We start from the raw sequence: 25,551 nt of genomic DNA on the forward strand, positions 1-25,551 counted from the left end.
AGGCTCTGGGAGACCCAGCAAAGGGATTCTGGCGACCACTTACCCGCTTATGCGGGCGGTAAGCAGCACCTTGGTGCTGACCCCACTATTGCCACAGTGTTTTTTTGTGTACTTTATCCTTGTACTTATATTTGCAAGACCATACACAGACACACGCCAGCATTGCTGGGCGTGTTAGTGCGCCGAGGACAACAGCGCTGCGCGCTTGGACTATACTCACTGCAGCTTAGCTGAGTGAGTTTATCTGTGGGAAACTGCCGCGCTGGAGGCTGCGGCGCGGCTGAGACTTGTGGCTGTACGGTCGCTTCTTGGCGATATACCCCTAGATAGCTCTGAGGAGACAACAGCATGTCGTCAGCATAGAGCAAGGGGGCCAAGGCACAGGCTTTCTATGCTGTCTGTACCGCACGTGAGGCTGTTTTACCGGCAGGTTCCACTAACCCCTAATGGGTAGAGTCTCTGCTAGTGGTGGCCCAGAGAGGGCCACCTGTGAAACTGTCCAGAGGACAGAGTTTGCAGTTTTTTTGCTGATAAAATGTCTTGGACTATGAACAAAATTCTAGCAACTTTGCAGTCCAGGGCGGTGACTCAGACCATGGGCATTGTTGAATCAAGGCTCCCCGGTCTCCCTCAGTTGGAACTAATCCGTGCTCCAAGGGGGTCCCATACATCCCAGACTGAAGGCTCTGACACGGACGACAGTCCCAGACAGCCTAAGCGAGCTCGCTGGGAGAGACCCTCGACTTCACACACTGGTCAGGGTCTCAGCGAGAGGATTCTCTGTATGATGAGGTAGCTGATCAGGTTTCTGATCCTGAGACCGCTTTCATTCTGGATGCTCCTAATGGGACGCCATGGTGAATGATCTCATAGCGCCCATCAATACACTGGTGGATATTTCTCCCTCAGCCCCTCCAGTGGAGGAGGCAGCTTCAGCAGGAGAAATTCCATTTCAGGTATCCCAAGCGTAAATTCAGTACTTTTTGGGCCTCTCTGACTCAGAGGAGCAGTCCAGAAACACTACGCTTATCCAGACAAGCTTTTCTCCGCCGCGCCATCCTCCATAGTTGCAGTGGAAGATGGGACTTCACTTAAAGATGCCATTGACAGACAGATGGACCTCTGGTTGAAATCTGTCTGTGAAGCTATCGGCGTGTCGTTTGCTCCGGCATTCGCAGCCGTATGGGCACTCCAAGCTATTTCAGCTGGTCTTGCGCAGATAGACACTGTCACACGTACATCTGTGCCGCAGGTGGCGTCCTTAACCTCGCATGCATTGCGACTTACGCTATTCATGCTGTCCTGGACTCTACGAGCCGTACGCCGGTGGCGTACGCCAACTCCGTGGTTTTGCGCAGACCCTTGGGGTTAAGGGAATGGAAGGCAGCTCCTGCTTCCAAAAAGGGCTTAACCAGTTTGCCATTATCTGGTGACAGACTGTTGGCTGAGCGATTGGATGAAATCATTAAACAGGCCAAGGGTAAGGATTCTTCCTTACACCAGCCCAGATCAAACAAAACCCAAGGAAGGACAGTCGACGTTTCGGTCCTTTCCAGGCTCGGGCAGGTCCCAATTTTCCTAGTCCAAAAGGACTCAAAAGGCTCAGAGGGGCTCAGACTCCTGGCGGGCTCAATCACGCCCAAAGAAGGCAGCCGGAGGAACCGCTACCAAGGCGGTTTCCTCATGACTTTCAGCCCTCTCTCTCCGCATCCGCGGTCGGTGGCAGACTCTCCCGCTTTGGCGGCATTTAGCTGCCACAGGTCAAAGACCGGTGGGTGAGAGACATTTTGTCTCACGTGTACAGGATAGAGTTTTGTTCTCGTCCTCCGGCTCGATTCTTCAGAACTTCCCCACCTCTCGACCGAGCCGATGCTCTTCTGCAGGCAGAAGGAGTGATAATCCCTGTTCCTCTTCAGGAACAAGGTCACGGTTTTTACTCCAATCTGGTTGTGGTGCCAAAAAAGGACGGCTCTTCCGTTCCGTTCTAGACCTAAAACTGCTCAAAAAGCAGTGTAAACCAGGCGGTTCCGGATGGAATCCCTCCGCTCCGTCATTGCCTCAAGGTCTCAAGGAGATTTCCTAGCATCAAGAGACATCAGGATGCTTATCTCCACGTGCCGATTGCTCCAGAGCACCAGCGTTTGCTGCGATTCGTTATAGAAGACGAGCATCTTCAGTTCGTAGACCTGCCCTTAGGTCTGGCGACAGCCCCACGGGTTTTCACCAAGGTCATGGCAGCAGTGGTAGCAGTCCTGCACTCTCAGGGTCACTCTGTGATCCCTTACTTGGACGATCTACTTGTCAAGGCACCCTCTCAAGAGGCATGCCAACGCAGCCTGAACGTTGCGCTGGAGACTCCAGAGTTTCGGGTGGATCATCAACTTTTCAAAGTTAAATCTGACACCGACCCAATCACTGACATATCTTGGCATAGAGTTTTTATACTCTCTCAGCGATAGTGCAGCTCCCGCTGGACATACAGCGTTCACTACAGACGGGGGTGCAGTCTCTCCTTCAAGGCCAGTCACACCCCTTAAGACGCCTCATGCACTTCCTAGCGAAGATGGTAGCAGCAATGGAGGCAGTCCCTTTCGCGCAGTTTCATCTGCGTCCACTTCAATGGGACATTCTCCGCCAAAGCGATGGGAAGTCTACGTCCCTAGACAGGAACGTCTCCCTTTCTCAGACGGTCAAGGACTCTCTTCAGTGGTGACTTCTTCCCACCTCATTGTCAAAAGGAAGGTCCTTCCTACCCCCATCCTGGACGGTGGTCACGACAGACGTGAGTCTGTCAGGGTGGAGAATAGTCTTTCTCCACCACAGGGCTCAGGGTACGTGGACTCAGCAGGAGTCCACCCTTCAGATCAATGTTCTGGAAATCTAAGCAGTGTATCTTGCCCTGCAAGCCTTCCAGCAGTGGCTGGAATGCAAACAGATCCGAGTTCAGTCGGACAACTCCACAGCGGTAGCATACATCAACCACCAAGGCAGAATACGCAGTCGGCAAGCCTCCCAAGAAGTCCGGCGGACTCTGATGTGGGTGGAAGACAGAGCATCCACCATATCCGCAGTTCACATCCCGGGCGTAGAAAACTGGGAAGCAGACTTCCTCAGTCGCCAGGGTATGGACGCAGGGGAATGGTCTCTGCACCCGGACGTGTTTCAGGAAATCTGGGGCCTTCGGGGGAGGCCGGACGTCGACCTAATGGCGTCTAGGCACAACACCAAGGTCACGAGTTTCATGGTGTGGTCTTACGATCAACGAGCTCTGGCGGCAGGCGCCTTAGTTCAGGATGGGTCGCAGTTCCAGCTACTCTATGTGTTTCCCCCTCTGGCACTGTTGCCCAGAGTGCTACGCAAGATCAGCTCCGATTGCCGCCGCGCCATCCTCGTCGCCCCAGACTGGCAGAGGAGGTCGTGGTACCCGGATCTGTGGCATCTCACGGTCGGCCAGCCGTGGGCACTACCAGACCGGCCAAACTTACTGTCCCAAGGGCCGTTTTCCATCTGAATCCTACGGCCCTGAACCTGACTGGGTGGCCATTGAGTCCTGGATCCTAGCGTCTTCAGGATTATCTCATGACGTCATTGCCACCATGTGACGGGCTAGGAAGCCGACGTCTGCCAAGATCTACCACTGGACGTGGAAGATATTCTTACCTTAGGGCTCTGCTCAGGGAGTGTCTCCCTGGCCATTTGCATTGCCTACTTTTCTTTCCTTCCTGCAATCTGGTTGGGAAACAGGTTTGTTGCTCGGCTCCCTTAAAGGACAAGTTCCAGCGCTGTCTGTATTCTTTCAGAAGCGCCTAGCACGACTTCCTCAGGTACGCACGTTCCTGCAGGGGGTTTGTCACATTGTCCCTCCGTACTGAGGCCGTTAGACCCATGGGATCTGAACAGGGTACTAATTGCTCTCCAGAAGCCGCCCTTCGAGCCTCTGAGGGATGTTTCACTTTCTCGACTTTCACAGAAAGTGGCCTTTCTGGTAGCGGTCACGTCTCTTCGGAGAGTGTCCGAGCTAGCAGCGCGGTCATCCAAAGCTCCCTTCCTGGTGTTTCACCAAGACAAGGTAGTGCTGCGCCCGATTCCGGAGTTTCTCCCTAAGGTGGTATCCCCTTTTCATCACAATCAGGATATCTCCTTACCTTCCTTTTGTCCTTATCCATTTCATCGATATGAAATGGATTAGCATTGTTGGATCTGGTGAAGAGCACTCAGAATCTACATTTCCCGCACGGCGCCCCTGCGCCGATCGGATGCACTCTTTGTCCTTGTCACTGGTCAGCGCAAGGGGTCGCAGGCTGCCAAATCCACCCTGGCTCGATGGATCAAGGAACCAATCCTTGAAGCCTACCGTTCTGCTGGGCTTCCGGTTCCATCAGGGCTGAAGGCCCATTCTACCAGAGCCGTGGGTGCGTCCTGGGCATTACGGCACCAGGCTACGGCTCAGCAGGTGTGCCAGGCGGCTACCTGGGCGAGTCTGCACACCTTCACCAAGCGTTATCAGGTGCATGCCTACGCTTAGGCGGATGCCAGCCTAAGTAGAAGAGTCCTGCAGGCGGCGGTTGCCTCCATGTAGGGAAGGGCTGTTTTTACAGTCCAAACTTGAGGTATTAATTTACCCACCCAGGGACTGCTTTTGGACGTCCCAATCGTCTGGGTCTCCCAATGGAGCGCCGAAGAAGAAGGGAATTTTGTTACTTACCGTAAATTCCTTTTCTTCTAGCTCCAATTGGGAGACCCAGCACCCGCCCCTGTTTCCTTCGGGATTTTTGGTTTGTTCGGGTACACATGTTGTTCATGTTGAATGGTTTCAGTTCTCCGATGTTCCTTCGGATTGAATTTGTTTAACCAGTTATTGGCTTTCCTCCTTCTTGCTTTTGCACTAAAACTGAGCAGCCCGTGATCCCACGGGGGGTGTATAGGCAGAAGGGGAGGGGCCTTACACTTTTTAGTGTAATACTTTGTGTGGCCTCCGGAGGCAGTAGCTATACACCCAATCGTCTGGGTCTCCCAATTGGAGCTAGAAGAAAAGGAATTTATGGTAAGTAACAAAATTCCCTTTTTTTTTTATTATTTTTATTTTACTAGTCCCTCTAGGGGGCTATAGCGATCAGTAATCCGATCGCTCTTATCTATCTGCTGATTACAGCTGTAAACAGCAGTTACAGTCACTTCCTGCTTCCCTGGCCTCTGGGCCGGGTGAAAACGAAAGTGAAACGTCATACCTGCAGGCGTCATCGCATGACCCTGTGCTACCATGGCAACCACCGAAAGTCACGTGATCACTCACGTGACTTCCGGTGGGGGCGGCGGTAAGTGAAAATCTTCACCGCACGTATATACATCTCGCTGTCAGACTTTGGCAGCGAGATGTAAAGGGTTAATGATGATACAGGTGGAATGCGATTCCACTCGTAGCATGTAGGCACACATGTCAGCTGTTGAAAACAGCTGTGTGTGCCAATCAACGCCGCCTGCCCGCGGCAGGGGGCGGGGCTTAACTGGACACGCTCCATGACGCATATATCCGTCCATGGTCGTGAAGGGGTTAAAGGACACAACAGGCTGATAATGGTCATTTCTACTTTTTAACTGAAATACAGTTTATCAATTTCACAAATAAGATCTTCTCGCGAACATTGTACCTTTTTGAAAAAAGTGTCACCTTTTCTGCGGGGGGGGGGGAAGCCCTCATACAGTTACATTGAAGGAAAAAATAATAAGTTGCAACAATCTAAATACAATAACACACATGAAAAACTTCATGTACTTTTTAATCCCATCCCAACATGTCTTATTCAGGAAGGAGTGCCAGTTAATTGACACATGAGCTGTTGTGCCCAGTGTGACTCCTGACTTAGAGGTTTTCTCACAACCAAAGTTAATTTCATTTCAAAGTTGATTTTAAATCAATAGATATTGTAACTATAATTCATACAATTGGATGTGTTTCAAAGAGATGTTCCTGTGCTGATATAATCTTATATATGTGTCCCTGCTATGTGCTGTGTAATGGCCGTGTATGACCGCACAGGGACGTGGTCTGATCTTACCATGTTCTGCTAGGCTGGGAAGAAAGCAAAAAAGGAAGCAAAAGCATTTCCCTGCCTGTTTTTTTTACTCTATAGAAAGAATAATTTGTGATCCAATGCTGTAATAGTGTGTGTGTGTGTGTGTGTGTGTGTGTGTGTGTGTGTGTGTGTGTGTGTTTCATAGATAGTTAGATAGAATATAATTTATTTATTTTTTTTTTATATTCCTCCCTGACCCAAGGTATGTGGTATAATGAGACCATGTCCCTGTACAGTCAGACTTGTGTATATATATCTCAGCACAGGATTTTTTTATTTTTTTTTTTTTGTATCTAATTGTGGAAATGATCATTCCAAGATCTACTGACTAAAATTAACTTTAAAATTAACTTTGTTTCATGGGAAATCTCCTTAAACTGAGAATGGAGGTCCTGCAGTCATAGGTACGGTTGATGCCAATCCCAGATTTTTCACTCTCTAGATACTCTGGTCAACACCGACCAGGGCCATGAAACATCCCTGCAACTAGTTCTCGGGAGTATCGAAGTTTGACTTGGCAACCGGAAGTCAAAGGAAGACTTCTGTGCCTGCAAGGTTCGGACCCGCCCTGCAAAAAAAAAAAAAGGGGTACATCTTATACTCCAGTGGTGTCTTACTGGAAGGGGGTGGCAGTTGCTGGTTGAGCGGTGTCACAGGAGGCAGGGGCTGCACTGGCTGTGAGGAGCAGGGTGGTGCAGCGGGTGTCACGGATCCTCTGTCGGCGGTGCGAGCTTCAAAGAAATGGCGCCTGGAGTCGGTGCGTGCGCCGATTGAGCTTTCGGCTCAATGACAAGCCGAGATCTCATCTGCGCACAAGCCGAGATCTCATCTGCGCACAAGCCATCTCAACTACTGGGAGATCAGTGGGCCGTTGGCTGTGCGTGCGCAGATGAGATCTTGAGTGAAGAGCTCCATCAACGCATTTAGGCTATGTGCCCACGCTGCGGATTTACCGCGGATTTTGCCGCGGATTTGCTGCGGATTTCCCGAAAATCTGCAGCAGCGGCACTTCCAAGCCATTTCAATGGCATTTTGGAAATGCTGTGTCCATGCTGCGGATTTTTCCGCTGCGGATTTGCTGCGGATTTTGATCCGGAAAAATCTGCAGCATGTCAATTGTTTGGCGCAGATTTGGTGCGGATTTTTGGTTTTGAATGGGGAAAAAAAAAAATCCGCGGGTGCAGATTTGCCGCGAAAGTCGCGGATTTTCAGGCAGAAAAATCCGCAGGTACATTCTACCGTGGACACATAGCCTTATAAGTGAGAAAGGTGGACTTTATTCACCTACATACAAGCAACATTTCAGCCCCTCATTTAAAGCCTTTGTCAAGCAGCGGGAGAAAAAAAATAAACAAAAAAAAAATATAACACAGACATGCATTAAAAAGGTTATTCACTACATTTATATTGATGACCCCCAGGTCATCAATATGAGAACAATGGGGGTCTGACATCCAGGACCCACCTTTCCCCAATCAGATGTTACCACCTCCGGAAGAGGCTGGATATATAAAATGTACAGAATGGAACCGCACCGCTTCATACACAGTTTATACATCTGCCAGGTTGTGCAGATCCGCTCCCATTCCCTTCAATAAGTTAATAAAAAAATATTCACTTTATGTCTAGTTCACGTCAACATCAGTAACGTGATTTAGACAGCAACCCTCATTGTAATGAGGAAACTTTGGGGTCCTTATGGCGTTAGATCTAGCAGTGTGCTCCCTTCTGTGTGCCTCTAGAAAGATGATCAACCGCGCTTTGTGCATGCCAAAAATGACAGAACCTGCTGGAGCATAGGCCATGAAGCGTCCAAAGTGTCTCCATTCTGCTAATTATAGTGATCGGTCCTGCCAGTGGATTTGTCTGAATCACAGTTTTCAGAAAGTTAGCTGGAAACCCCAATGTAAGTGCTCAATGTAGAGCACAGGATAAGATGGGAATCGAGCATTATTCTAATTTTTTTAAATCAGAATGGACAAAAACAGCAGTTTAAGAATAGTTTATTTTTATCGCCATGCACCATGCGGTAAAAGTGATGACTGCTTTATTCTTTTATTCTTCGGGTCAGTACAATTACAGCAATTCATAGGGGTTTTTTGGGGTTTTTTATGCTTTGCTACTTTTACATGCTTAAAAAATGCTTTAGTTTTTTTTAACCCCTTAACGTCGGCAAAAGAGGGTACTTATGCCTTTCCCCCCGCTTTTTTACGGCGGTCAGAAATAAGTGAATAGCGCCCCACATTGAAGGAAAATCTCCAGGGTTTCAGCTACCGGGGGTAGCTAAGACCCTGGAGATCACAATTCGTGCCGTTTTTTCCGGTCCCCGATCACGGGATACACCGTACACCGTGATGACGTGATAGTAAATGTCTGCACCGGTACAAAAATGATTCATCTCCTACCTGGCATGATAAAACATGTCAGATAGGAGATAAATCACCTCCCCTGCTTCCCCGGTGTGGTCTGTGCTCCCCCCTTCCCCCGTCCCCCAACCCCCTCCTAGCCAGCCATAATGGCGGGTGCGGGTGCGGTATGCGCTGCATTTAGCCTCCTCCTGATTTTTGTTGTATGTGATTTCTGATGGATGCAACAGAACCCCCCCCCCCTCTTTTTTTTTTTTTTTTTTTTTTTTAACTTCGTTTTATTAACAATTTCAAAGATGGTACAACTGACATTTTCCATATAAAAATAGCTCAGTACATAGTAATATTTGAATATAACAATGAACAGTCATATAAAGTCCATAATGTCTTTAGCACTTAAGATAGAACAATGTTATTATCCATACTACTTATCATTTGCATATATATCTAATTTTATATTGAGCATAAGAACAGCTCTAACTATCAGCATGACCATATTTTGAAAACAAGATAGAAAGAGGAATAGAAAAAGGAAGGAAGAAAGAACAACAACAGCCACATTGCATTATTATATCTCACTATACCATTGGACAGTGTTTCATATCCCAACATCTAACGGGAACCACCATTATCCACATAATCTCTCTCAAACCTCCGCAAGTGTGTCTGGAGAAGAATTCCACAAACCCCAGATTTTGTTAAATTTTCCCGGGCACCCCCTATTATAATATACCACCCGCTCATAGACTATGGTTGCATTCACTAGTTTAACCCAGGACCGCACAGTTGGATTTGAATCTCCCATCCACCTCAGCTATTAATTTCCTAGCCAGAAACAATGCCTCTCTGAGGAATATTGTCATGTAATGATCCCAGGACTCTTCCTCCACCACCCCAAACAGGCATATCAAAGGGTCACACAAAACAGGAATCGACACAATCGATGTCAGCAGAGATGTCACTCCCCGCCAGTATGAAGATATATTGGGACAGCTCCAAATCATATGTATGAAATTTGCCCCTGAGATGACACCTCGGGCACTCCGATGTACAAGAATGGACCATACTAAATAATTGAGTTGGAGTAAGGTATGCCTGGTGGACAATGTAGCATTGAATCAACTTATTATTAACCGAAGGGGATACCGCAGTCGGAGATTCCAATATCTCTTCCCTTTCCTCTCCCTGTAGAAAGGGAATTAGAGATTTCCATCTATCCTGGGCTGGCAAGGGGTCCGACTCCACCCCCACCGACAACAGGTAAGTGTATATAGCTGAGATTAGGCCTCGAGGTCCTTGTGATTTTAGAATACCTATCATAGGAAGTGATGATATCAATTTCCTCACTCCAATTTTCTGTATGTGGGATTGAATCGCTGTGTGAATCTGCAGGTATCTAAAAAAAAACTGATCTTGGAACATTATATTCAATCTGGACTTGAAGGTTGTGGTTCCCGGGACAAAAAGATCACCTAATGCACTGATGCTGTGAGTGGCCCAGAATTGCTCCAAGGGGTGATCTCTCAAGAGTATGGAAGTGGCTGTTCCCCCATAATGGGAGTTCCACCACCACCCCTTCGAAGTGTACCACCCTCTTGGCTTGTCGCCAGACTAATCTTGCCAACCTGAGGAGGGGTAATTGCCGTGGTGTTCTCAGTCCATCTGATTCCAGAAAACCCACTAAACAATCAGTCCCAGCCGCGTGTGCCAAGTGACTCTCAGAGTTTGGCAGCTGACATCCAGGCATCCAAGTCTCTAGTGCCCTAAGCTGTCCCGCGAGGTAGTAGAGGAAGAACTCCGGTAAAGCCATCCCTCCCAGTCTTTTGGATCTCTGTAAAATGGATAACCGCAGTTTGGGCCTGGATCTCCCCCATATGAAAGAGGTAATAAGCGAGTTCAACATTGAGAAGAAGGATTTGGGTACTGATACTGCACTATGTTGTAGTGTATAACTAAGCTTTGGAAGTAATATCATTTTGATTAAATTTATTCTGCCAACCACTGACAGGGGTAGCTTGCTCCACAAGTTATATTTAAGTTTAACGTGCTCCAGAAGTGGTGTTATACTCGTCTGCAGGTCTAGTGTATGGTCTTTCTGTATGTGTATTCCCAGGTATTTAAAGCTAGTTACCACTTGCAGAGGTGACCTACCCTCCATTGAAATTCCAGACCCATGCATTAATGGCATCAAAGCCGACTTATCCCAGTTGATGCGTACTCCCGAAAACTCCCCAAATGTATCTATAGTGTTTATAACCACCGGTAGGGTCTCTTGCACTCGATCTAAGAAGACAACCATGTCATCCGCATGCAATCCTATTTGATCTGTGCGGTCGTCTATAGTGATTCCAGTGATCTGTGGATGAGAGCGGATTCTAATTGCCAAAGCTTAAATAACTAGTGCAAACAATGCTGGAGACAGAGGGCATCCCTGTCTTGTGCCCCGATTCAATGAGAAGGGTGTAGACCTAGCACCATTGACTAGTATCCTGGCTGTCGGGGACCTATACAACATATGAATCCAATTACTGAATTTAGGCCCAAAGGCGAATCTCTGGAGGCAGGGAAATAAAAATGGCCATTCTACCGAGTCAAATGCCTTGGCCGCGTCCAGCGAGACCAAGGCCCACTCGTTCTCCTGGACCAGTGTGCTATATTGCACTATGGACTGGACCCGTCTTATATTTATAGAGGTGTTTTCCCCAGGCATAAATCCGGTTTGATCTGGGTGAACTATACTCAATATGACTGAATTAAGCCTGGACGCCAGTATTTTGGTAAAGATCTTGTAATCCACGTTAACTAGGGATATAGGACGGTATGAACCGCAGTCTAGTGGGTCTTTACCCTCCTTCCTCAGCACGACTATATGTGTTTCGTACAAGGAGGCAGGTAGAGAGTCGCCGGCTGAAAAATGTGAGAAGACCTCTAAAAGAATCGGGGCCAATACGTCACAATATTTACTATAGAATTCTATGGGAAGGCCATCTGGACCCGGAGATTTCCCCCTAGCCATATCCGAGATGGCAGTAATCACTTCATCCAGTGTGATGTCCGCCTCCAGAGACTCCCGTTGTCATCCACTCAAAATGGGGAAACTCCAAATCCGAGAAATATGTCACGCAACTTTGAACTCCATGAGGATTTCAAGAAGTGTATAGGGTTTTATAGTATTCACAAAAGCACTCTAAAATATCCTCAGGGGATGTAGCTATTGATCCATCCTCCGTATACCCAATATTGTATTTGAAGTGTTGTGTTGCCTAACCATATATGCCAATAATTTACTGGATCGATTTTCCAAGCTCAAAATATGATTGTCGGGTAAAGAACTATTTGCGTTTGGACTTGGTCTCAGAGTGCTGCATATATAACCTATATGATTGCATCCAGGCCGCCCTATTTCCATCGGATGGGGCCGATATATATATATTGCCTCTGAGTCCCTAAGTCTCCCCTCTACTATATCATCCTCAGTTTTAGTTACTCTTTTTTTAAGATATGTTATGGTTGAAGACAAACGCCCTCTAAGGTGGGCTTTAAGAGTGTCCCACACCAAGTTAATATTCCAGGGTTTAGGGTGGGCTTCCAGGAAATCCTCTATTTGGGTCAGAGTTCTATCACTTTGATCTATTAGTTTCAGCCAAAAGGGGTTTAACCTCCAAAAGGGTTTACCAACACCTTGGTTAGTCTTCATAGTAAGAATCACTGGGCTGTGATCTGATATGCCCCTGACCCAGTGTACCACGTCATCCACCCAGGTTGCGATATTGCTCGACCCAAAAATATAATCCAGTCGAGACAGTGTGCGTCTAGTAGAAGAATGACATGTATATTCTCGGGTATTAGGATGCCGGAGTCGCCAAAGGTCAATCCACCCTCCTCCCTCCGCGCATTGCTGCAAATCAGTCAAGTGTGTGGCCGAATGTTGTCCCCCTCCATCTATCCGAAACCTGTCCTGCTCCTCATTCATCACAAGATTAAAATCCCCCATACATAACACATACGCATCTGGATAATTGAGGGCAAAGCTCAGTGCTTGTTTAAGAATGGAGATGCGAGCTGGTGGGGAGTTGTAAATACATAACAGCACATAATCTCTAGAGTTTATAGACGCATATATAAAACACAAATCGCCCCTCCGGGTCACGCCTCACCACCTTCACTTCCCAACGGATATGTCTATGGACCAATAGAGAGACACCCCTGGAGTAACTGGTGTGGAACGCATGTGCCGACCATTGTACCCACGGTTTGTTTACTAGTCTGGCTGTGTCCCGTGTGAAGGGAGTCTCTACCAGTACCACCAGTTGGGCCTTGACTTGCTTAATTTGGGAGAATACCTTAATATGTTTTTTGGGCGATTTAAGGCCTCTGACCTTCCAGGTCATATCAGCTCTGACCCCATATCACATAGATCTTTTTATAGAACCAGGATCCCAGGTATAAGACGCTTTCTGCCCTGCAATTAAGTGTGGTTAACCCTCCAACAGTAATAAGCCTGTCCCTGCAAAGAAATAAAGTTAATGCAATTGCAGCGGTAAACATAAAGAACCAATATCGAACTTCAGGACCTTTCCGATAAGTCCTTTAAACATTTCAAACATCAATGGGGATACCACCACTGAATACAGTGTCCTGGTATAGGTGGTATAAGGGTGCACAAGATAGGGCTCCCATTTCACAAGAACCAATTCCTGGCCAATTCCTCCATCATTCGAGGCACGGGGAAGTCCCATCTGTCTCCAAAGGGGGCTTCAAGGAACCATAGAAGAAGAGGGTCGCCAGGGGGCACAGAAAATGTCACCTAGGAAAGTAATCTCATTGCTTCTGCCCCTTAGATTTCGGGTATTCTTGCAGCCAGGCTTCAGCAGGTGTAGTAAAAAACAGAGACGACCCTTCATGCACTATGCGGAGCCGGGCAAGGTACAGCATAGAGTAGATGATGATCCGCTCCCTTAATTTCTTCTTCACCTCCATGAAGTGGGCCCTCTGTTTCTGAAGGTCCACCGAAAAGTCCGGAAAGATCGAGAGCGCAGCATTATTGAACTTGAGTGGGCTCTTCTGTTGGGCCAGACGGAGTGCTGTGTCTCTATCTCTGTAGTTGAGCATCCTAGCTAAAAAGGGACGTGGTGGCGCGCCTGGAATAGGAGGCCTCGTTGGAACTCTGTGCGCCCTCTCCACCGCAAATGTTGAGGAGAACTCCTCTCCGAGATTAGATTTCAGCCATTTCTCCAGGAATTGTTCCGGATGCTGACCTTCCGATCGCTCTGGCAGTCCTATGATTCGTATATTGTTTCGACGCATGCGGTTCTCCAGATAGTCTGCTTTCTGGTGCCATGCATTTGCCGATCCGGCCATTGTGGTCATTTTTGTTTTGAGTTTTACAGTTTCATCCTTCAGTTCAGACACTCGCGTCTCGACTTCCGCTGTTCGGGCCCTCAGGGATTGCATGTCCTGACGCAGGAGGCCCACCTCTGAATGTACCTCCTCAATCTTCCCTGTGAGGGAGCTGTTGCTTGTAGAAATTGCTTGTAGAAGCTGTTCATACACCTGCCTCAGGGTTAAATCATCTTGATTCTCTGACCCATCATCCAATAGTGCCTGACCTTTTGGGGTGGCATTTCTCTTGGCTTTAGGGGCATCTGCCTGACCACCCCTTGCGAACTCCTTAAGTTTGTCAATAGCTCCACTTTGTTTAGGGGGACTCATATTGATACACTGGGGATTTGCTGATTCTGCACCCCTCTTATTGTGCCCCCGTGCATCTGAATCTGTGCCTTTTTATAATGTATATTTAGTAATATGTCTGTCTCCACTTCCTCACCACGTCCAGAGAGCCAGAAAACAACCACTTATATGGTGGATAATAATGTAGGGAGTCCCAGGGCAGCACAGCACTCGGGGTGTATTTATCAGGATGATGCAGGCCTGCGCAGCGTGGGGACTTCAATATGTGTCACTTATTTGTTCTGTCAGGTAGAATCTGCAGGGCCTGTGTTTCAAGGCACACACTCCAGACCTTCCAGCACTCTATGGGTTAAAGTCTCCTACACAGCTGCCGGCCCCTTAGTGGGCTGCTGCACACTGACTGTCAGTTACACAGCTAAGGGATTAACTCCCTGCGCTCACCACTCCCGGGACTTCAGCTCTGGCCATAAATTTGTCACTCCTCACTGCTCTCCGGAGTCATGCTCTGCTGGTCACAGAATGCAGGTTGTAGGGAAGATGACTGCTGCTCCACACTCTCCAGCCTCAGGAGATCCAGCAACGCCATGCAAGAGTCAGGGAATAGCTCCAGTGGGAATCGCCAGCCTCCAGATGGTGTCTCCTGTCACAGCAGCAGGTCAGTGAGTAAATGGGTCAGGTAACCGGGTGTAAATGGCTAGGATAAGATCGGGATTATAGGAGCTCTCTTCCCATGCGTCCTCTCTGGTCAGCTACATCGCCCCGCCCCCCCCCCCTCCTCTTTTTGTCCCGCTCTGTCGGTCGTCCCCCGGTCTCCCTTATCTCTTTGCAGCTGTGATCCCCCGTGAACCTTCCTCCTCTTCAGGCACATGTTAGTCGCATGCGCAGAAGGTCGCTCTCAGCGCCGGCTCCCTTCTAAGCAGGGATACTAAAGTTACTGCTGCTCCACAGCCCTGGTGTAGGCCCTGGGAAGGGGAAGTGCAGTATTATGTCGCTGCAGCAACTCTCCTTACATGGAGGGTCTGCAGTTCTAGAAAATAGGGTGTACGTTCCCTGAGCGTGCACCCCATATTCTGGAAGGTGCAGAATTGTCACAGGACCTCCAAAATGGATTACGGCGGACCAGATTTTTTTTTTTCTTTTTTTTTTTCAATAAATAGGTGAAAAAGGGAATGTGTTTGGGAGAGGTTTTTTTCAATTTTTTTTTTTTTTTTTTTTTTTTAAATTACTGACAGTTTGTGATGTCGGGTGTCTGATAGATGCCGTGACATCACAACTGCTGGGCTTGATGCCAGGTGACATTACACAGCTGGTATCAACCCCTTATATTACCCCGTTTGCCACCGCACCAGGGCAGCGGGATGAGCTGGGGCAAAGCACCAGGATTGGTGCATCTCATAGATGCGCCACTTCTGGGGTGGCTGTGGCCTGCTATTTTTTAGGCTGGGAAGGGCCAAATATCCATGGCACTTCCCACCCTGATAATACCAGATCACAGCTGTCCGCTTTACCTTGGCTGGTAATCCAACTGGGGGGGTGGGGACACTTTTTTTTTTTTTTTTTTTTCCTTTTCCTTTTGGACCAGCAGCCAAGGTGAAGCTGCCAGCTGTGGTCTACTGGCTTTACCCTAGCTGGCTATCAAAAATGGGGTGGGGGAAACCCAACGTCTGTTTTTGGTTTTTTTTGTTTAATTACTAAATTATATTTGGGCTAAATACAAGGTTAAGCACAATGAAAGTCACTAACAGGTGCCAAGTTAGAATATGCAGGGGGTGGGACATTATATGTATGTGTGTATGTGTGTATGTATGTATGTGTGTTAGACATCTATCCATTAATCCATCCTAGCTTTTTAGGCTATGTGCTCACAATCAGGATTTGCAGCGTTTTGGATGCAGGTTTTTTCTTTTTTTTTTGCTTCGTACATAATGCTGCGTTGTGCAGTACACGCGCAGTGGAAGGATTTTTAGAAATCTCCTCCTTCGGCGCTTCTTTTCTCTGCAGCATAAACTGACCTGCGGCGCAGCTTCCTGAGCAGCAGCATGTCAATTATGCTGTGGAGACGAAAGTGTTCTTCAGAGGGAGAATAAAGTTCGCAGTGGCCCAAATCTGGATTTTATGCACAGGCAGCTGCGTTCTCCCGTGGACAACACTTAACATCTCCGCAGGAGGGCTGCCACTGCGTCCTAGACAGTGTCACCAGATCATGGGCACATAGCCTAAAAGTGATAAATTTGGCGCTACAGTAACATTTTTGTGAAGTACCTGTAGATTCAAAATTCTCACTATACCCCTGAATAAAGTGCTTGCAGGGTCTAGTTTCCAAAATGGGGTCACTTGTTGGGATTTCTGCTGTATAGATGCCCTAGGGGCCCTACAAATGCGACATGGTGCCCGCAATTTATTTCAACTTTTACAAAATTCAAATCGTGCGCCTTCTGTTCTGAGCCCTACTGTTTGTCCAAACAGTTTTTTGCCACATATGGGGGATCACTGCGCTAATAAAAAAAATTGGATAACAAACTGTGTGGTCCACTTTCTGTTTTTTTTTTTCTCTTGAAAAAGTGAGACATTTGATGCTAAAGCAACATTTTTCTGAAAAAAAAATTAAATTTTCAATATGACTACCTAAGGGAGGGGTGGGGAACCTCCGGCCCGCGGGCCGCATGCGGCCCGCCATGACCTTTTATGTGGCCCCCAGGCAGATTCCCAGGGGAGGCAGTGCTCGTGCTGTCACCGCGGTCTTGCTGCCGCCGGCCTTTAAATCCACACATTGCTGTTGGTGCTGCAATGTGTTCTCCCATCGGCCAGTGCTTACTTTGTGGGCGGGTCCACAGCAGCCTCACAGCTTCCAGCGTTGTGTGCACGCCCCCTGCCCTCCGGAGATCAGTGCCTGCCTTCTCCTTCTAATGCAGTGTGTCTGGCTCCTGCTGCACTCGGGTGATGTGAATGCAATGCTGCTGTGAGTCCAGCGCCGACCCTCTGCTGCTATGTGCCCTGCCCAATGCTTTGTGCCTAAACCCCAGTTCTGTAAACCCTCTCCCCCAGAGTTGCATGAAACTCTCAGCACAGTGTGCCCCCCAGTGTCCTGTGTGCACCCTTTTCTTCCGAGCCCTGCCATGTACCCAGACAGCAGGTGCTAGGTGGGGAGACAAAAGGCGCAATAGGGTCTTACCCGATATAACGTGAAATGATAAGAAGGAAATAGGTACACTCACCTAATGGGGTTGTGCCAGTCACAACTCCTTGAATCGCATGTGAGTGTCCGCGTGGTTTAAGCAGCGGCCCCGTAAAATAGTGGTAAAATATAATAAAATAAAAGAGAACTGGTATATGCCGCGCTTAAAAACCACTGATGCAGGATTAATGTAGAAATTTCTTTATTTTTTTTTTTTTTTTTTTTTCTGAAACTCGTTGGAATGCTGAAATAAAAAGAAATTTCTACATTAATCCTGCATCAGTGGTTTTTAAACGCGGCATATACCAGTTTTCTCTTTTATTTTATTATAATGTACCCAGACAGGTTATTTCCACCACATATGAGGTATCGGCAAACTCAGGAGAAATTGCACAATACATTTTATGGTGATTTTTTTTTTTCCTGTTACCAAAGTGGGGGGGGGAAAAGCTATCTGGTTGAAGTAACAATTTTGTGGTAAAATTTTATTTTTTTTATTTTCAAGGTAGAACGTTATAAAATTCTGTGAAACACCGGGGGGTTCAGGGTACTCGCCAAACATGTAGATAAATTCCTTGAGGGGCCTAGTTTCCAAAATGGGATCACTTGTGGAGGTGTCTGCTGTTTACGTACCTTAGGGGCCCTACAAATGCAACATGGTACCTGCGATCTTTTTCAGACAAATTTGCTTTCCAACATTCAAATATTGCTCCTTCTTTTTTTCCAAGCGCTCCTGTTTGTCTAAACAAAGGTTTCTGACCAAATGTGAGGTACTACCGCGTTCACAAGAAAGTGGGTAACAAACTTTGGGGTCCAATTTTTTGGAATTGCCTCTTGAAAAAGTGATAAAATTGATGCAAAAGCAACATTTTTGAGAAAAAAAAAGAAAATTTTCAATATGACAACCTAATGTTATCAAAATCTGTGAAGTACCTGTGGGTCCAAAATGCTCACTATACCCCTAGATAGAAGCCTTGAGGGGTCTAGTTTCCAAAATGGCATCACTTGTGAGGGGTTTCTGCTGTTTAGGTACCTTAGCGGACCTATAAATGCAACATGGTGCCCGCAATCTATTTCAGCCAAATTTTGCTTTCCAAAATTCAAATATTGCTCCATCTGTTCTGGGTCCTGCCACTTGTCCAAACAGAGGTTTCTTCCCACATGTGGGGTATCGGCGCGTTCATAAGAAGGTGGGTAACAAGTTTTGGGGTCCATTTTGTTGTGTTATTCCTTCTAAAAGTGAATACATTTGGGGTAGAGCAACATTTTTAGGTAAAATTTTATTTTTTGCTTATTTTCATTCCACATTGCTTTAGTTGCTGTGAAGCCCCTGAAGGGTTAATAAACTTCTTGGATATGGTTTTGAGCAGTATGAGGGGTGCAGTTTTTAGAATGGGGTCACATTAGGGTATTTTCTGTCACCTTGACCTCTCAAAGTCACTTTAAATGTGATGTGGTCCCTAAGAAAATGATTTTGTAAATTTTGTTGAAAAAATGGGAAATTGTTGATTAACTTTGAACCCTTCTAACTTCCTAACCCCAAAAAAATGTTGTTGAAAAAATTGTACTGGTGTAAGGCTATGTGCGCACGTTGCGTACTGGCCCTGCAGAAATTTCTGCAGCGATTTGAACAGCACACGTGCGCTTCAAATCGCTGCAGAAAGAGTCCGTAGTGAAAAAATAAAAAAGCTGATTCCATGCGCTCTAACTGCAGCCCCTCCCATAGACAGAGCGGGACCTGCAGGCAGAGCACAGGAAAGAAGTGACATGTCACTTCTTAGAATGCGCGCTTCGGGCAGCAGCTGAAGCGCTGCGCTCTAATACGCCACTTGCGCACGTCTCCTGCATAATCTTCATAGATTGTGCAGGGGACGCAGGACGCATACAGTTACGCTGCGGTGCAGATCGCAGTGTAACTGCATGCAAATATGCAACGTGCGCGCATAGCCTAAAGTAGACAAATGGGAAATGTTATGTATTAACTATTTTGTGTGACATAACTCTCGGATTTATGGGCATAAAAATGAAGTTTGAAAATTGAGAAATTTTCATCAAGTTTCCAATTTTTTCACAAATAAAAGCAAAAAATATCGTCCTAAATTTACCCCTATCATGAAGTACAATATGTCACAAAAAAAACAATCTCAATCACCGGGATCCGCTGAAGCATTCCAGAGTTATACCACTCATAAAGTGACACTGGTCAGAATTGCAAAAAATTGCCTGGGTATTAAGTACAAAACTGGCTTCGTCCTTAAGGGGTTAATGCCTTGGGTCAAATTTCCATAAAAATTTTTTCCATATAGAAAAATGAGAACTCTGTACAGATGCTGCTGGTGGCTGGCAGGCACCACGGCTCCCTCTGCTTCCCGACCCTCTCTATGAAAGGAAAATACAAAGTCCATGCCCTGACACTTCACTTTACCATGAATACTTTTTTTTGTTTTGGGCCCAAGGTGATTTCCTTGGCAGCAAAAAAAAAAAAAAAGATTCAGAAGTTGATAGTGTGCCATAGCGCAGTAACAAAGGAAAATCAATAAGGTAGTATGGTGCGAGATTTCTTATTTTTAGCCTCTGCAGCCCCAGTCTCTGTCATAGAACACCGGTTATTCTCCCCTGCCTCCAGAGCCTGTGCCTTTTGAGTGCTGTTATCCAAGGTTGTGCTCTTACCCTCTGTTTTGTTGTCTCTTGTATGAATTGCTAGTCCTTCCTTAAAAAGATAAAAGGAACATTTTTTATTTTTTTTATTTTCAAGATTATTGGGCAAGTGTATGCTGATCCAGATTGCCTACCACGCACGATTGACTATGGCCTGAATGTCCGCCTATTCTGGGAGAAATTTGTTTCAGAGGATTGTCCCTCAGGATTTTACCCCCTCGCAACGTCCTGCTGTCAACTTGAACCTGACCTAAGGTAATGACTCCCTCTTCTACCCTTTACGTTATTGCCATTCTTTTCTGCCTACAACCCTGTTTCTTTTTTTTCATAGGCCAGACTTTGCATATCTTCATGATACACTTACAGCTATATCTCTGTTTTTGGGGGAGCTGGCAATCCCTTTACCCTCTGAACTCGAGTTTATGGAGCACAACTTGAGGTTGCAATATGGTCTGATAAAGGAACAACCCTCTCCAGTGGATATCATCAGTCACTGACCTCAGAAGGTGGCTGTATGAATTGCCACCATTTTCTTACATGTGAAATTGTTACATTCTCTGTCTTTTGCCTTTCTGTATGTTTGATGGTTAATAGACTACACAGGTCATTAGTCTGCACCATAGGGTCCAAAGCCATGGACACGTTTCTACAATCATTCATTAAAGGGAACCGATCACCAGGATTTTCGTATATAAGGTAAATCCAGTGCTATACTGGCACTATCAGGCTGAGTCTATACATATCTGTAGTGGTCAGCTCCGATGTTTAGGTTTTGAAATCTAAAAAAGTAGTTTATAAAATGAGCTGCTTGTTGAGTGACAGTTGCAAAGGAGCAGATCATATATTCATAGTTATCCCCTCCCCCTGTTAGAATTAGCATAAGTGTTATACAAACAATTCACTGTCTGTTGAAGGACCTGTGTGAGATCATACCCATGTGACCAGAAGGGGCGGGGCCTCAGCCAACAAAGCTGGATATCAGGTCACATGGGTATGACCAAACACAGGTCCTTCAACACACAGTGAATTGTTAGAATTAGCATAAGCATAATACAAACGGGGGGAGGGGATAACTATGAATATATGATCTGCTCCTTTGCAACCGCCACTCAACAAGCAGCTCATTTTATAAACTTTAGGGTTTGAAATCCAAAAAAGTAAACATCCGAGCTGACCACTAATGGTATGTATTGAATCAGCCTGATAGTGCCAGTATAGCACTGGATTTAGGTTATATATGAAAATCCTGGTGATTGGTTCCCTTTTTAAAACATTAGTACCATCTTAAAGGGGTTTTCCGGGTACATAAAAGTTCTTTGTTTTGTAAATTTAAATTAAACGTACTAATATAGGTAATGCCTTAGTTGCCGCCATATAGCTTTTTCAAGGCAGCTGTTAAAGGAACTTTTTCCGATGGGATATTTCTGTGCTACGTGCTGAAGAATCCCAATATCCGGATTGTTGCTAATGGCTGTGGGTGTGAAGCACCTTTTGGAGACCAGTAAAGCGAGTCTTCAATTATTCCTCTTCTTAGATGCTGTGATCAATATTGACTGAGGCATCTAAGTGCATATAAAATTGCTGCTATTCTCAGCCACAAAAGCTGGTGAGTGTGCATTTTTTTTCCCAACTAGTATCCTTGTCATTTGAGTGCTATGCAAGTGTATAGGTTTTTTTTCTCGCCTAGGAAAAAAAAACACATTTGCATGGATGCTAAGTGAGAGATTAAAAAAAAAACAACAAAAAAACATGTGCACTCTCATAACATACGGATGCTAGGTGAGGGAAAAAAACGCATGACACTTGTCGTCATTACTGGATGAGAATCTTAGCGATTTTATATAGGCAGAGGTGAGTGCACCTTAAGACAGAGGTAGGATTCGCCTTCGGTCAACTCATCACTTATGGCAGCCAGGAGGCTCACAGTTGTTCCTTCAAGTTTCCTTGGGACTGTCTCAAGTTAAGCAAGTTGTCATATGTCCTATAGAAAGGTCTGAGAGCTGCGACACCCAAAGATCTTGAGGATGGGTTTCTGAAGTGACCTTTTTAAATGGATCGATGGCCAATCATCAAGTCATCACCTATACTGTGTGTAGTTAACTAGTGTTGAGCGAGGACTACCGTGCTCTGTACCCCTAACGAGCAGTTGATGCTTGGATAGGTGCCTCTCGAGTACCCGAGTATAATGGAAGTCAATGTTTAACTCAAGCATTTTTCTGGGAAATCTGGATAAATGCTCAAGTTCCTCATTGATTTCCATTATACTCGAGTACTCTAGTCACACCCATCCAAGCATCAACTGCTCGTTACAAGTACATTAGTATTATTTATTCCATGGCGCTTTCCATGTGAACATGGTAGTGCTTGCTCATCACTATTGATAATCTGCTCATTTGGGACAACCCCTTTAATTTAGTTATGAAAGTTGCACCATTGTGATTTCTGCATGATATAGGAAGCGCTACTTATGTATTATTTCCAACACGGTCATAGCCTTCCCCTTCTATTCCTTTGTTTGTTACATGATGAAGGGGATGTGTGGCTTGGTTCACAAGCTGAGCCAGTCTCCTTCCATCTTACCGTACCAGTAAAAGTCCCTAGATTATGAATAGAGACAGTGCCTTTATCACAAGATAGACTAGGAGAATCCTCTACCTGTGTTGGAATGAATGTGCAACTGGAACTTCCTCGCCCACACTAAAATGAAGACAATACAGCTTTTACTATCAAATTGTGCTAGTAATTGCTATTTTTTTTATTTATGGCCCAGTTAAGGAACTTGTTAGGTTCCTGCATGAATACCTTCAGGTTTTCATAAAAAAAAAAGGGCCAGATCCATATTTGGGATCATTTCTTGTTAGAACATTGTTTCAGTTGCAGCATTCCTCATATTTAAACAGCTGTTTCTGTATTAATACTCTATCTAAAGGGACTCCATCACCAGGATTTTTCTCCCCCATCTGACAGCAGCCTAATGTGGAGACAGAGACCCTGATTCCAGCGATGTGTCACTTACTGAGCTGTTTGCTGTCATTTTGATTAAAATCAATGTTTTCTCTGCTGCAGATCTAGCAGAGAGCTCATGAATATACTGGACTACCTGGCAGCAGTAGTCCTCTAATGATAATCTACTGCTGATTAAACAGTGATTTTATCAAAACAACCCTAAGTAGCCAAGTAAGTGACACAGTGCTGGAATCAGGATTTCTGCCCATACATTATACTACTCTGAGATTAGGTGGCAAAAACCTGATGATTTAATACCTTTTGAAGGGAAACTTTGCAGGTTCTTCGGAGAAGTTGGCCAGGGATTCTGCATCTGTATCTTTGCTATTCCGATGCAAAGTCCCTGTCTGGCTTCGCCCCGCTCCCATAAATCGATGGGTCTGTGCCTGACTAGTCATGGGAGACAGAATCTCGGCCGGCCTTTCAAAGCATATTACTGTATTTTTCGTTTTATAAGACTCGCCCTAAATTTAGAGAGAAAAAAAAGGTAAAAAAAAAAAAAAATGGGGTCCATCTTATACTCCGGTGTTGTCTTACCGGAGGGGGGCGGCAGTGGTGGTGGAGCGGGGTTTCAGGAGGCAGGGGCTCTGCTGTCAGCGGTGGTGGGTCATTTGTAGCGGCGGTTGTGGGGTGGAGCAGGCCGGTGCGGCGAGTGTCCCAGTCTGTCTGCGGTCCGGGCTTCAAAGAAATGGTGCCTGAAGCAGCACGTGCGCAGATGGAGCTGTCATCCAAGAGCTCCATCTGCGCACGTGCTGACTCCCAGAGCCATCATTTGAAGCTGGGACCGCAGACTGACTAGGACAGCCACCCTGCCACCCGCACAGAGAGGCAGCCTGCCACTTGCACACAGAGCCACACAGACAGCCCTCCCGCTAATTCACCTCCCAGTAAGCTATATTCGGATTTTAAGACTCGCTCCTCATTTTCCTCCCAAATTTTTGGAAGGAAAAGTGCGTCTTATAATCTGAAAAATACGATATCTCTGAAATGCTGCAGCATTGCAGAGTACATACATTTTAGTCAGTGTCTTATTCTTGCTAGTGTTTGTCCTAGATAAAATACTGGAAGGGAAAAATATCTGTAAATTGGCACATGGCTGAGGATGCTAATTTATCTGAATTATACATAAAAGGTGGGGGATAACCTGAGTAACTGTATAATTATGTAGGCACTGTATGATTGTGCAGTACCATATGGATCTATAGAGCAAAACAAATGCAGAGCACATGAAGCCTTGAAAATAAGGATATCTCAGGGGGTTTGCCAAGATATTGCATATATACATGTCCTTAGAACCACAGCATGTCTTGGGATTGATAGACCACCTATTGTCATTTCTTGCTCCTAATGTGTTGAGTACTTTTCACTCCTTACATTTTAAGGTCTCCCCTTCTCTATAGAAAATTAATTGCAGGTGGAAGATTGTTACATATTTATTCAACCACACGCAATTAATTTTTTTTTTCAAAGGTAATGTGATTCAAAACCACTACTTGGTATAATTGCTGTGGGGTTTGTTTTTTTTTTTTTATACATGAAAACTGGAATTTCACTTTTTTGTACTTATTACATATGTCCTTTGATGTGTTTTACTTTTGTTATGTGTATGATGCTTCCCTTAGCACCATAGGAATGCAGTAGCTTTTTTTTTTTCTTTCCCAATCTTGTGCTTTATTTCAACAGCACTAGGTTTATAGTGTATCTTTATGGTTTTCCAAATCTAAAATGACTTTGTGAGGAAAAATAGGTTAGAATACAGTGTTAGTGGTGTAAATGTAGCAGTATAGCTATAGGTGGGGTATCAGAGCTGGTGCAGTGTCTGAATGCTTGTTTTCCCCCCCAAACCTCTCAGCCTGAAACTTATTTTACATTTAATATTTGGAGTTAAATATATTTGTATAACCACTAGTAAAGACTCCAATCTTTATCTTTTGTAGCTGAAGCCTGCTGACATGGTATACAGACGTGTGGAACCTAGCTGGAGGGCCAGACTTCACATGTCATTGTTTTATAGCAGTGATTTCACTTTCTGGTCATGGATAACCATGTGTAGTAAGAGCCTGGAAACCAGGATTGGTGTCTAATTTGTAGGGTTTTATCCAAAGGCTGGAAGATACTCATCCAGTATCAGGGTTGGCTCCTGAGGCTGCATCTTGGAGATGAGTGAAGAGAAACAATAGTTGCCATTAAACAGGAAACGGAAAAAAAAACAAAAAACCTATCCTCAGCTGGTAAACTCCCCTGTACTGTTAGGGTTATATCTGATAACTGATCTGTAATGTGCATGTTTGGCAAGACACCAAGTGACTGCTGCAGCCAATCATTGTCCACTAGTTCATACTCCCCCCAAGAGTTTACACTTAGTATACGGCTGGAGTCACACTAGCGTATGGCATCTGATGCTAATGCCCCTCGGCTCTTGCTCTGCTGCCAGCTATGTCATGCAACTGTGATCAGATCACAGCTGCAGAGAAGATGGAGCAGTTAATCTCTCCGTCAGCTGATGTGATTATCGCATTGCAGTCCGATGTTTCACTCGCACACATAGACTTGCAGTCCGATTAAGGCTGAGACAGACTTA

General features: G+C 45.8%; 1 protein-coding gene across 2 annotated transcripts in view; it reads left to right on the plus strand.

Moving 5' to 3' along the window:
- LIMK2 (LIM domain kinase 2) overlaps positions 1-20,676 on the plus strand; it is a 60,039-nt gene extending 39,363 nt beyond the window's left edge. For both annotated transcript variants that reach the window (XM_075341755.1, XM_075341754.1), the window contains exons 15-16: positions 20,062-20,219; positions 20,296-20,676. In XM_075341755.1, coding sequence (XP_075197870.1) covers positions 20,062-20,219; positions 20,296-20,461 — 324 coding nt within the window. In that variant the 3' untranslated portion in view covers positions 20,462-20,676. The remainder of the gene's footprint in view (positions 1-20,061; positions 20,220-20,295) is intronic.
- The last annotated feature ends 4,875 nt before the right edge of the window (positions 20,677-25,551 follow it).

The sequence above is a fragment of the Anomaloglossus baeobatrachus genome, chromosome 1 (assembly GCF_048569485.1).
Source record: "Anomaloglossus baeobatrachus isolate aAnoBae1 chromosome 1, aAnoBae1.hap1, whole genome shotgun sequence".
Classification (NCBI taxonomy): domain Eukaryota; kingdom Metazoa; phylum Chordata; class Amphibia; order Anura; family Aromobatidae; genus Anomaloglossus; species Anomaloglossus baeobatrachus.